This window comes from Charadrius vociferus, unplaced genomic scaffold (assembly GCF_000708025.1).
Source record: "Charadrius vociferus isolate BGI_N301 unplaced genomic scaffold, ASM70802v2 scaffold78, whole genome shotgun sequence".
Taxonomy (NCBI): domain Eukaryota; kingdom Metazoa; phylum Chordata; class Aves; order Charadriiformes; family Charadriidae; genus Charadrius; species Charadrius vociferus.
Window position 1 is genome coordinate 574,407 of NW_009649927.1, and position 13,229 is coordinate 587,635.

General features: G+C 42.4%; 1 protein-coding gene across 1 annotated transcript in view; it reads right to left on the minus strand.

The window, feature by feature from the left end:
- Positions 1 to 438: 438 nt before the first annotated feature.
- URB2 (URB2 ribosome biogenesis 2 homolog (S. cerevisiae)) overlaps positions 439 to 13,229 on the minus strand; it is an 18,000-nt gene continuing 5,209 nt past the window's right edge. Inside the window, exons 4-10 of the mRNA XM_009891134.1 lie at positions 12,467 to 13,229; positions 10,574 to 10,734; positions 9,236 to 9,346; positions 8,055 to 8,297; positions 6,920 to 7,010; positions 5,162 to 5,301; positions 439 to 698 (exon numbers count right to left, since the gene is read on the minus strand). The exon at positions 12,467 to 13,229 is cut by the window's right edge and continues 1 nt beyond it. Coding sequence (XP_009889436.1) covers positions 501 to 698; positions 5,162 to 5,301; positions 6,920 to 7,010; positions 8,055 to 8,297; positions 9,236 to 9,346; positions 10,574 to 10,734; positions 12,467 to 13,229 — 1,707 coding nt within the window. The 3' untranslated portion in view covers positions 439 to 500. The remainder of the gene's footprint in view (positions 699 to 5,161; positions 5,302 to 6,919; positions 7,011 to 8,054; positions 8,298 to 9,235; positions 9,347 to 10,573; positions 10,735 to 12,466) is intronic.

Here is a 13,229-nt window from a genome sequence, read left to right on the forward strand (position 1 = left end):
CACACAGCTGTGTAACATTCACAAATGTCTTCAGTAACAAAATGTAAAATAACAGGGTACAAAAATAAACACTTTAACTGCTTTAATTCCGCTTACCATGTAAGCAAGAGTAGGAGTTATAACCCTCACTGGCTTTTACACCAGACTATTGCTTCCACAGAAAAGCACCATGACGTGCCAAAGCCTGAAGCCTGACATCTGCTGCCAGACTGCAGCGAGCTCCCCGGGCCTCCCAGCAAGTTTCACCAGGGCCAGCACAGGTGCAGCAATTCTGCCATTTGTGGCACACAGCAGGACCAGCCCTAACAGCACATCCTCCCTCCCCATTCCCCTTTTCCCCATTACAAAGGCTGGCTGTACAGAGATAGATGCAATCCGTGTTTAGTACACCCTCTTCAGATTTGATCTTATTAGTCATCCCAAACCAAACAACAACTGAGGATTTTCTGAGCACTGCAAGATCAATTCATAACCGATTACGCAGCACCAGGCAGGATTCATCATGCAGTGTACTTTTCCTCCCCCTGTTTTTTTGCTTTGTGATAGTGGTTGTAATCATTATACAGATCCTTAAAGACCTCCCTCACACCTGCTGGTAGCGACACGTTTAAGAACTTGATGTCCCGTTCAATGCAAAGGTCAAGGATGTGATATATCCCTTCTGTGAGATGTTTCTTCACAGCCGGGTGCAAAGTCACCTACAAGAAGAACAAAACTGCATTAAACTTGAAGACAAAAAGGCAAGAAAACACCCTTTCCACAGTCAATGTTGACATTACATCCAGTGCATCAGAATATCTGGAACAGTCCATTAGATAAAATCCAGGATTTTTACTTGTACAGTATTTTCCTGATTTTTGCAAACACGTTTTGCAGAACAAGCATGTCCCTTGCAATAAAATGCACAAGAGTGATACTATACACATTGCTGCACAGGCAAAGACACTGATCATCTTGGAATCACGTGAAAATTCCTCAGCAGAAAAACTAATTAAAAAACCCTAAAATATTTGCCCTGGATTACACATTTCAGTAGATTCTGTATGTCTCATATTAGCTGTATGCTACTAATAATTTACATGGGGAAGTCAATCAATTGTAACTTATCACTTAACAACTTGCTATTTATCTAACAGTTTGTATCTCAGGACTTCAACGTATAAGCCTTAATAAAAGAAGCCTTCAAAAAGCTCAGGAGATGTGCATTTCCTTGATCTGTTTTAACATCAGAAATCAGGTACCTTGCCTGAAGTCATGAAGGAAGCTGAAGGAATACGACGAATGACTCAGGACTCAGTGCCCTGCTCAACCCCACAACTGGCAGAACCACCACTACAACCAGGAATATCAGTGCTGACTCTGGAGTCCTCTGGTGCTTCAGGCTAACTGGAATTTGTCCTGTGCTCACAATCACTTGCTAAATACTTCACTGCCGGAGGCGGTGCTGGCCTCTGGCATAATCACATTATTTTTGTCGCAGAACCATGCCTTATCCTTGCCAAATCCCAAAATTAGCTTTATCCCTCCAGACCTAAGCCTCTGCACTCCAGGCCTAATGAAAATTACATAAAAAGCTGTCATTAAAATTCAGACTTCTTTCTTCCTGAGGCAACCAATAAACTTTCCACTAATGAAGTGCACTCCTAATCACTGTGACAAGCTCCTGCTCTCTTTCTGCCCTAAATGTAAAACAGCTAATATATTTTATTAGACCTGCTAACATTGCTTGGAAAAACACAGCAGGCATTAGGGCACATAAGCCTTTATTTGGATCTGTGATCCTGATGAGTTTCCATGTCCAAAAGTTTGTCATTTTTCCCCTCTATGTCAGTTGATCTATTGGCTGGTTTATAACAGATGTTATTTCTCCCCACACCATGCACTAAAGCAACAGAACAGTTGAGCATCACAACTCCCAGTGAAGGCACTGGGCTGGCCTCTCCCTTCCTATGGCAGAGAAATGACTGCAGAGAATGAGGACAGGAAAACCCACAGCTATTGACAAGATGGACCAGATCTTCCACTGGGGATAAGCAGATACCTCAGAGCTGCTGTTAATGGAACTGCATCCTTTACATCACAAATTAATCTGGACCCATGCCTTATTTGGGCCGTTCTTGCTTTACAGTGCAGTTTCCTATAAACACCCTCCAATAACACTATGGGAAGCAGAACCAAAGATTTAAACAGCTGCCACTACTGACTGGCAGTTAATTATGCCTGTAAGTGTTTTATGGTCTATATAGTTAGTACAACCAATTTGTCAAGCATTACAGAGCTCTTGATGTGGGACATTAAATGTGTGAAGAGGTATTTCACTATTGCTGAATTAAGCAACAGCTCATAGACAACAAGGGAAAAGCACTGTCAGAAGTATGAAAGAGGCTATAGATGCCACCCACTCCAGCAAGGAATCCTTCTGGATTAACACAAAATAATTCACAAGGATGTTTTATTTCCTCGTATAAAGAGGAAGCACTGAGGGAACTGTTACACAACTACTTTAGGAGTAAGTGACTGTTTAGGCCGGTAGCTTTCATCAGTTTTAGTGTGCAGACCCTTAAAAGGGTTCCAGGAAGTGTGCAGATGCCCACATAAAGATTTAAATCTACCAACACATTTTTCTCGGTTACCTTTGATGGACACCCAGGGTCTTCAGATCACAGGCTGAAAGCCACTGATCTGGACTCAGAAGAGATGAATGGTTAAAGGAGTTTTTCCTCTCCCTCTGCAGAGTGACATGACAGATGTGTACATGCCCCCTTAAGACAGGCATGCTGAGGCCTCCCCTTTCCTCCAATATCCATCAATTTGCACCAGTCTAATGAGCAAATAAATCACCACCTACTTGTGATCTATCTATTCTGTCAGACAGAAAACACCCCTTTGTCACAGCGTCTGGTGGTTCACTACACCAATTCCCCTTTCCACGCCCAGAAGTTCCATGCATACATTACTGATCTGTGGTTTCAGCTATCATCCATCACTTTCCATTTCCCAATGATAAGTATTGCACAAAACTTTCCTAGAAGTCTCATGAGACTATGTACACTACTAATACTGAGCAAGTGTCCTTTTAACTTGCAAAGGTCATTTGACAATTCAAGTCAGGCTTTCTGAGTAAAGGCTCTACATTCAGCGATGAACAGATTTCAGAGTTCAGAGATAGTTAAATAGAGCAGAAGTTGTCTTAACAGTAATTTGACCCTGGTATTTGCTGAACTACTATGTTTACTATGTAAACATCAATGAGCTTACCAGGAACACTAAATAACATGGCTAAAAACTGACATATCCCATTGTTTTGTTCCTAAACCTTGGAAAAAAAGCTGGGAAATAAAGAAGGCACCTGAGTTTAAGCTACATAATAACCTTCATGGTTAGTTACATTGGTTACACTATAATCCTTCAGAAACATAGCACCAGTTAAGACATTTTCATGGCAAGAGAGCCCAAAATCAAAGACTAAAATTCCTTTTTGTATTTCAGCCCATGCCCAGGCCAGAGTCACAAACAGTCAATTCGCAGGTACTTGCAACGCAAGCCACATTCAAACCCTGGTGAAATCTAAATCCATTAGGCTGAACAGAATCACAGAATTTTCAGAGTTGGAAGGGACCTCTAGAGATCATCTAGTCCAACTCCCCTGCTAAAGCAGGATTGCCTAAAGCACATTACTCAGCACTGCATCCAGGTGGGTTTTGAAAATCTCCAGAGAAGGGGACTCCACAGCCTCCCTGGGCAGCCTGTGCCACTGCTCTGTCACCCTAACTGTAAAGAAGTTTTTCCGTGTATTGGAACGGAACTTCCTACATTCCAACTTGTGCCCATTGCCCCTCGTCCTGTCACTGGGAACCACTGAAAAGTGTCTGGCTTCATCTTCCTTCAACCCACCCTTTAGATACTTGTATGCCATAATAAGGTCTGCCCTCAGCCTTCTCTTCTCCAGGCTAAAGAGTCCCAGCTCTCTCAGCCTTTCCTCATAAGGGAGATGCTCCAGTTCCTCAATCATCTTAGTTGCCCTTTGCTAGACTCTCTCCAGTAGTTCCCTGTCTCTCTTGAGCTGGGGAGCCCAGAACTGGACACAGTATTCCATTTGTGGCGTCACCAGTGCCAAGTAGAGGGGGAGAATGACCTCCCTCGACCTACTGGTCACACTCTTCCCTATGCAGCCCAGGATTCCATTGGCCTTTTTGGCGACAAGGGCACATTGCTGGCTCATGGACAATTTACTGTCTACCAGGATCCCCGGATCCCTCTCCTCAGAACTACTTCCCAGCAGGTCCACCCCTAACCCATACTGGTGCCTAGCATTCTTCCTCGCCAGGTGCAGGACCCTGCACTTGCTTATGTTGAACCTCATTAGGTTCCTATCTGCCCAGCTCTCCAGCGCAGCCCTCTGGAGAGTCAGCCACCCCTCCCAGTTTGGTATCATCAGCAAACTTGCTGAGGATACACTCTGTCCCCTCGTCCAGGTCATTAATGAATATATTAAACAAAATTGGACCGAGTATTGACCCCTGGGTGACACCACTGGTTACAGGCCTCCAGCTAGAATGACAATTGTAACTTAGTTCTGGATGTGAGAAGCTACTGACCTGGCTCTGGCATTCATAACAGTAGAAGTAGCTGTTTTCAGCAAGGATGGGAATGATATCTTTGGTATGGAAGGAGAATTACTGAAAGGCTAACAATTCTCTAGCTTGGTAACATTTTCTCCCTTCACTTACTCATTTAGACCAGATGAAAAGACATTTTCCAGGAGAATTTTTCTCCACTACTTTGCCAGATGGGGCCCTAACTGCTATCAGCCCTGGACAAATAAGACTAGCTGGGAGAAGAAACTAACTACCACATGAAGAAAAAAAAACACCCAACATGACAGAAAAGCAAAGCAGTTCTGTAAAGAGGCATTGCATTGTTTTGCCTTAAAGAAATCACAGCCCACACGTTTAGAAAGTTTTCAGGAGCTGAAAGAAAGATTCTCAGGAACTCTTGCTCAAAATATCAGAGAGTCTGGACCAAACCTGTATCCCCATGAGGCACAGCAACTTTTATACCTTCACAGATTTTACAAAACTTAACACAGCTGCCTTTGAAACAGGAACTTCAAAGCCAGCCCAATACCATGGCACTTTCAAGATGGTTGAGAACATGTTACCTTCTGCAATTCAGTCACATACTGAGCCACAATGAAAGCAGAAAACACAGTAAAGTCCTCCATTTCTGCACTGATATGAGTATACATCCGTTCCACCAAGTGTGCACACTTCAGTATGACTTCAAACTCGTCCACGTTGCCTAAAACAGAAAGTAAGATGCAGTCTAGCATTTAAGGCTTAAAAACACTAGGAAAAAAACAAAGAATCACCCAGTCTTCCACATGATTCTTGAATTACATGAAGCCAACACCAGCTTGTCTGTTTGACCTTCTTATCAAACCACAGCTGAGAGGCCCCCCAGACACCCACAACACACCATGTGCATCTCTTCCAATGGTTATTCTGTGAGAGCACACTGATTCCCACTCCACATGCACTGCAAGGCAAAAATTACTTGTTACATATGCTGAAGTGCTAAAAGCAGCAGCTATGGTCCCTTCCATGATTCAGTCCCAACTAGCACCGTGTAGGAGAGAACCAGGAGACTGGAAAATTAAATTCTCTACCTACAGAAAATCAGAAGATATGTCTTACAAACAGCATAGTAAGAAAGCCTTGTGATGAGATCTATTACAAAAAATACAGCAGCAGAAGCCACAGCACTGGAGATATTTAAAGTGAGACTGCAGAGATCACATGAAAATTTACTCTTTCGGTAGGCTGTGAATGAAGAGAACTAACACAAACAAGAGGGAAGGGAAATCTAAAAATTATTTTCATGTTATCTGTTAGGAAAATAAAACAATCCTGCAAAGATAAACAGCATGTTTTTAAATTTTAGGACACCATGTACCCATAAGTTTCCTGTGACCCTTACCTTACATAAACATATTACAGAAGCTAGAAAATTCTCAGTTTGGCAACAGTTTAACATACCTTTTCCTCTATCGCTGACCTTTTGTTAGTATATTCCTCCATGATGCATACATACACTTATATTTGCCTGCAGTTGTGGGCAACATACCAGCTGAGATAAATCTGAACATGGAATAAGCTGTAGGACATCAGTGGAAAACTGGCATGCAAGCAGTTGCAGGCCATGAAGTCAAGTTGTCTCAAAAGTCACCACTACTAATGACAGGGTATTTGTGTCCTGACCAGCATAAAGCACAAGAGGATTACCTCAATCACTGTGAACATCTTTGACTTGGCTACTTTGACAATGCAAATTCTTTAACAACTTCCAGTAATAAGTCTTATTTTTTTCCTCCTTTTGAGATATTTAACTACATTAATTCCAAATCCTTGACCATACAGAGATATCACCTAATCCCAATTGATGCTTTAGATATTTGTAATGTTCTGGCTTTATGCTTAGCACAAAATGGTGACAATTCAAGTCTGTAGTAAACATAGTTCCAGTCTCAAGAAGCTTGATTTAGTAGGATCTATTTGGGGCTATAACTCAGGCATATTAGCATGTATCACCAGAGTTCACAGCCACCACGCTTTCAGGCACACAGGTTGATAGGAAGAGCAGAAAATGGGCACCTTACTGGTTCCCCTCTACTTGCCAGCCAGTCAGTAAAGGTTTTATTCACCTAAAGCTCAACAGGAGCCCCAGTTATCTTCATAAGCCCATGACACTACAAAGCTCATCCTCAATTTTACATAAAGGACAAATAGGGCTAGTGGTTTCAGTGCCACAGAGAGGTTTTGAGGACTTTGCTTCTGGTGTCAGACTGCACTGTTCTGCATCTCCTCTTCTACAATATACAAAAGTACAGTGTGTATATATCGTGCAAAAGCTATGGTACCTCTGTCTCCTTTCTGACGTCCTTCATGCATGACAGAAACAACCAGACGATGGAAACTGTTCAGAAAAGATGGTGCTGCTTTCAACAGCACCTGAAAAGATATGAAATAAAAACATCTGAGTTTATACAGTAAAGGGAGTAGAGAGGGTAGAGGTATGCCACACCATAGTCCAAGGGAATCAGTTCGTGTGAAGGAAACCATATAGCTTATACAGCTGTCAGGAGCAGAGACTATTTTTCATTCTGTATCCATACAGCACCTAGCACATGAGAATGCTGGAGCAGGACTGCAGTCCTGGCCATATTCAAATATGAATAACAAGTAAACATCATATAAGAGTTACTCCCTCTCTCCGGAGCAGCATTTGATTTAGTACGCTGATGTCTAAGGAATTTGTTCTTGCTGGTAGAGAACCTGTGTAGCCAAACGGATTCACAGAACACAGGGTCCAGTAACACTACAGATCACTGTGTGAAAACAGCCTGGATAGGCAGCTGTCTACCACAGGGGTTTTGTAAGGGCATTTCAGCAATGTGTACTGCCTTGCTTTTAGAATTTGCCATTTCCCCATCTTTAACTTTCTTCACTCTCAGCCCTAATACAAATGCATGAGGCCCCTTTGCTTTTTTCTTCCACCTCTGCCTACATATTCCATGTAGGAGTATCTCAAACCCTGTGCAAGTCCTAGCACGTCTTCACTTTCCCGCGCCAGAAGGCTGACAAGATGATACGATGTTTGAAGGTCACTAACTTCTAACATGTCTAAGCCCTGTTTTCAAAGGACTGCAGAATCTTGCTCTCCATTGACAATGAGGTCCTAGCATCTGAGTCATTTGTGCTTCTAGAAATCTACCATTAAAAAAAGCGAAAGTTTTATTCTAATCTAGCATCAGATGTTGATAAGAAATCTGCTGCCAAAGAGCAACAATGCAGACATAAAACAAAGCAGGAGAGCAACTGAAATGATGTGATTTTGAGATTCCCAGCCTTTTAAAATGACAAGCAGTGCAAAGCACTTTCATACTATCAGGGCAAATTATTTCAAAACCACTGTTAAACCAAAAATTTCATCACTGGCTGTTGCGTCAGCTCTTTCTACCTTTTTCCCCTCCTCCCACCCCCTCACAGATATACCTTCGGATGGCACTGCACAATAGAGAAGAGCACTTCATGAACTCCACGGAAGACACTGCTGTAGTCTTCTGTCTTCAGATGATCCAGAGGAACTGTTAGGAGAATGCTGAAAGCCAATGCCACATGGTGTGGATTCAAAAGAACCCCTTCTCCTTGCCTTAGCAGAGCTGCTACAGCCTCTAGAATAGGCACAACTACGGTGGAAATCAGTGACTGGTCCTGACAGGCCTCTTTGGTTTGCATCTACAAGGAGAGAGGAAACAGATAAGGAGGAGTGTATTAGCCACCTATCGCTAGCATTCACACACCAGCGAACCATAATGCTCTGACTTGAGTCAATGGAACCAGACTGGTGCAAGATGGACCGGCAGGGGGACTCCTGCACTTTAGCCATTTGGTGCATCTGCACCCCAGGTGAGGATGCATGTGATGCATTTCAAGCAAGCACTGCTGTGAGTGTGGAATTGTAACTACTCCCCAGTCCCCTGACAAACAGCACCTCTTTGCACCTCCTTACTTGAATGCATTGATGCAGTTCTCTCCTCTACAAGCATGCAGACATACCAAAAAAGGGCAGAAATTGCATGCTTACAATTCCCAGGCATTGTAGAACCAACATGTGACAAAATCTGGTCTGGGGACACCATCACCATAAGAGAAGAAAAACCTACAACACTGAGGTTTGTATGCTGTACAACTGAAGGACAGGAAACTTGCGTTTGGTTACTTTCAGTTAAGTTTCCCATTCATAATTCAGTGAATTTATATTATTATTTTTTTAATATGAGTACTTTTTTCTTTTTGTTTTGCTGCTGTTAGCTTCTGCTTGTGACATGTGGCTGACGGTTACCTTCTCCTTTGGACAGGAGGAAGGGCAGGAGACTCAGAGTCTCTTCTCTGCAGCCTACCAAGTTTCTTCCAAGCTCCAGATTACATGGTACAGTCCCAGAAAATTACTGACAATCAAAAATGGATGACCTACACACTGCACTTGCAGGAGGAGATTTACTTGAGGAAGGAGGAGAGAAAGGGTATAGACAAAAAAGTGCAAGTGAATCTGGTATGGATTTGTCTACTATGCACAACTCTTTTGGTTTTGTATGCCTCTGTTAGATGTAACTACTACAGACTCCAACAAATAAAAGGGATAGGTAATGAAGTTACACTAAAGAGATACTTACAGCTAAAGCTGTGATTATCTGCGGGCTGGCAAACCAGAAAGCTTTCTCTTTGTCTCCACTTAATGGGCAGCGGAGCAACAATTTCGTTAGCGTAACAGCTGACAATACTTCCTGCAGAAAGCAGATTGATGATCAGTCATGGGTACAAGATGCACTGGCTCCTTTCAAGTACAGAGGAGCTCTTTCAAGGGCAGTGGCAGTTTTGAGCATTACCAGAGCCTTGACACATGAAAGTCCTCCCACCAGTAGATCTCTTTGGAAATCATGAAGTAAGCAGCAGCTCAATAAAATTCAGTATGCTGAGCAGCACTGGCCCAAACATACTGCATGCTACATTTATTTTAGAATCAAATTACTGTACAAAAAGGCTTATGTGATTTTTAAGAAAGGAGAGCCTTCTCCTTCAACTGCCACTAGACAACAGAGGGAAGCAGGGGGAATACAGGGACACCAGAACACTATACACTAAGAATGCTGGATTTGGCAGCAGGGTTTTTTTTCACTTGCTGGCTGTTATGACAGACTGATTTAACAAACATATTACAAACTATACTCGGGTGGCAGGAATTATATGCATAGTACAGGAATCCCAAATACACTTTCAAAAAGGCATACCAAGAATTGATGCAGCATATCCATGTCTATTTCTGAGAAATAAGACAGAGCCACATAAAACCCTAAGTTTAATCCAAGTTTCATTCTCAAGTCACTGAGCTTTCTATAGAGGGTACAGCTGGCTTTTTTGCCAGAAGTGTTCCATATGCTACCACTGCTGCTTAAGCTGCTCTGAAGGAAGGCATAGTATTAAAAAAGCTACTGAGTAGTATCTGATTATTACAGCATGAAAGTCTTTATAGAGACAAATACCAAAAGCACAGGCGCGGTTTCAGTTTTACTTAAAAATGCCAGCATTTTTAAAAGTGCTTTTAACCCTGTTAAGAATGGCCACAAACAGTGGTTAAACTCACTGACTGCTACTGTCTGCTGTGCAAGAGCTCTGATTGGCAAGTAGAAAAAAAATTCAGCACGGTCTTAACATCACAGCTGTGTGAGTTCTGTTGACAGTACATGGAATTAAGACTGCTGGGTCCTTAAACTGGACAGAAGGTTTTTTCCAGTAGGATTCCATGATCTTTTCACCTCTCTCAATTTATGTCCAGGAACATATCTCAGCACAGTCACCAAGCCCTTAAATGTGTAAATTAATTTGACCTAACCACTCAACATAAAGCAGGGAGAGGAAAAAATATTTATCAGATGTCATTCAGCTAACCAATCTTTTTCAAGATACAGAAAACTGAAGGAAGAAGTTGACAATAAACTAAGTTCATTCCTTACTTTGGCCTTCTGTTGCCAAACATTCTTCATTTCCAGTCCCTGCAGCACCAGCCTCATTATGGTATAAAACTCCTCAGCAGAGCAGTTTCCCAGCAACTGGACAAGCACCTCTGTCAGCTCCATCTCAATACTTTGGATCACCTGAGTTGTGACTGCAGGACCTGCATATTCAAGAGACAGAAGCATGTATTAATCAATTCCCAAGACAGGGACTTCCGCAGGTAAGAACAGCGTAAATCAAACCTCAAAATAGCCCTGTGGGTACCTGTTTAGCACCCAAATGCAAAAAGGGCCCCATGCTTTCCCTTTACCCACACCCAGTGCAATGAATTGCTGTTCTCAGGTATTTCCTGCCCTAGGGTTCACAGAGCAGTCATCATACAGTTTCATAGTTCCAAGTATCCACAGGATCTGAGGCAAGGCTGAAAGTCTTCTTCAACAGGAATCCGTATTTCATCTTATTGAATACTTTACTTATTCATCAGAAATTCTTACAGCTTTTTACAGTGATTAATTATGTCTCCAGGCTAAAGCACTTTACTAATCCTACACTAATAAAGTGAAGCACAGGATGAGAGAAAGTCAGCAGAAAAATTACAGTAATTGACACTTCCTCATGGTCCCTAGTTCTAGTATGAAATACCTGCTCTCAGTGCCCTTACTGAACCCCACAATGCTGAAGGATCAAAATGCAGGCCAGAGAAGAGAGAGACCAAGTCTGTATCTACGCGTAAGTTCTAGCTCAAACTCAACCATGCAAACTCAAGATCAGATTTTCCATGGAGAGCTGTGCTCTGTTCTTAACTACCTGTTGCCAATATAAACATTTGAGATCATGACTGTAGTTCACTTAAGCAAAGTGGGGCGCGCACACCCCAGGGTGTGCACAAGACAATCCACTGGGGTGCAAAAATTATAAATAAAATACCTTCAATAAATAAAATAAAACCTAAAAATAGTGTTTATTTCATCTTTAGCTCATGCTTTTTTAACTTTTCTTGTGTATCCTTTGTAATGTACATAGTATACTAGTAGAGTAGCAGTCGCGTACAATTTATAAACAAACATATATTGGGGGTGTATGCTTATTGATGGATGTGTGCAATCATAAGTGTTTGGAGACCACTGCACTAGAGCATGTTAGTAGTAAGTTCCACACATTGCAACTGTTTGGAGAAGTCAAAGAGAATGGTTATGTCTACACCGTGTTTAGTTCACCTCGCTTTCTGAATGAGACAATACAAAGGAACCATTAGGTCACACAGCTGGCAATAGGTTTTTCATGTCATTTCTAGCCCTGGCCCTTTATTTGATGGAGATAAAGGGGCTGATCTGCCAATCTCCCACAGACTTTATCAGAATTACAGGTGTTCAGCACCTTTAACAGTTAGGTGACTTCCATTGTTTTACAACCTCGCCTATCAGATCCAAAAATAGATGAGTATTTTACTGTAAGGTCCCCCAAGATTCTCAGATAAGACATATCAGACCTGACCTGCTGCACATCAGCTGCTTCAGTGGTGCCTACTAGACCAACTACATAAGTAGAAGGACGTTGCACATTCAGCCCAACATCCAGAAGTATTATCATGTTCCAGTTACTGTCAAAATGCTCTACAGGGATGAGTAACTGAGGACCTCACCTTTATTAAGATTTTTGAATCTTCCAGAAGATCATTACCAAATTAGATGGTAGTTGTGGTCCAGGCACCACAACATTCATTGCCTCCTTGAAAACTTTCCTGTTACGCCTTATAAAAGCATAGCCTACTGCTTTAACACAAGTAAATAGATACAGACTTTTCAAAAAGCTGTATGTTTTGCTAAATGGCTTTTAACTTGCCTCTGCGCTGCAAAATTAACAAAGATAATGGAGAAAGGGAGTTTTCATACCAGCAAGAAGATTTTTTATAGCAACAACAACCATGACCGCAGTTTCTTTTCCAGGATACAGCTCTGGCACCGAGCAGAAGACTGTCAGGAACTGCAACGCAGACTGAAGGAACTGCAGATTACCTCCTGCGCAGGGCAGCTCTCTCAGGATCTGAGAGTAAAACTTTTGGTACAGTTTGATATGGGGTTGCTCCAAAAACCCACTGGGCTCCTTCTGCCAGCCCTTCTTGACAGCATGGCTCAGATCTGCTTTGAGAAGAGTAGTGACAGATGGTATGAATGCCACAGGTAAAGGCTGGTTTTGGGTGTTACTCTGAAGACCGTGTTCAACAGTTCTGACCATCTGCAGAACTACAGGCTCCAACAGAGCAGACAGTACATCCACAGACTGCAGCTTCTTTTGTGGCAGCTGCTGAAGGTAGAGTGTGACGACATGACACAGCGTGGTGAATGCCATGAGCAGTAACTGCCCAGCTGCGGGATTCCAGTTTTTCCAGCCTTTGCTTTTGGCTGCACCAACATCTGGCTTACAGCTCACCAGGAAAGACATGAACTTTTCCAAATTGAGCCTCACACTTTGCCTTCTTTCAACAACCATCTGAAGAAAGCTTTCCAAAAAGGCTCGGAATTCCTGGAGATACTGTGCCCAAACAGGAACAGTCAAAACATCAGTGAAGAATTTGCTAGCTGTAAGCTGGGAGGTCATGACAGCCTCAAGAACATCACTGGCATGAAACACCTTACAAACAGACTTGGCATTCCT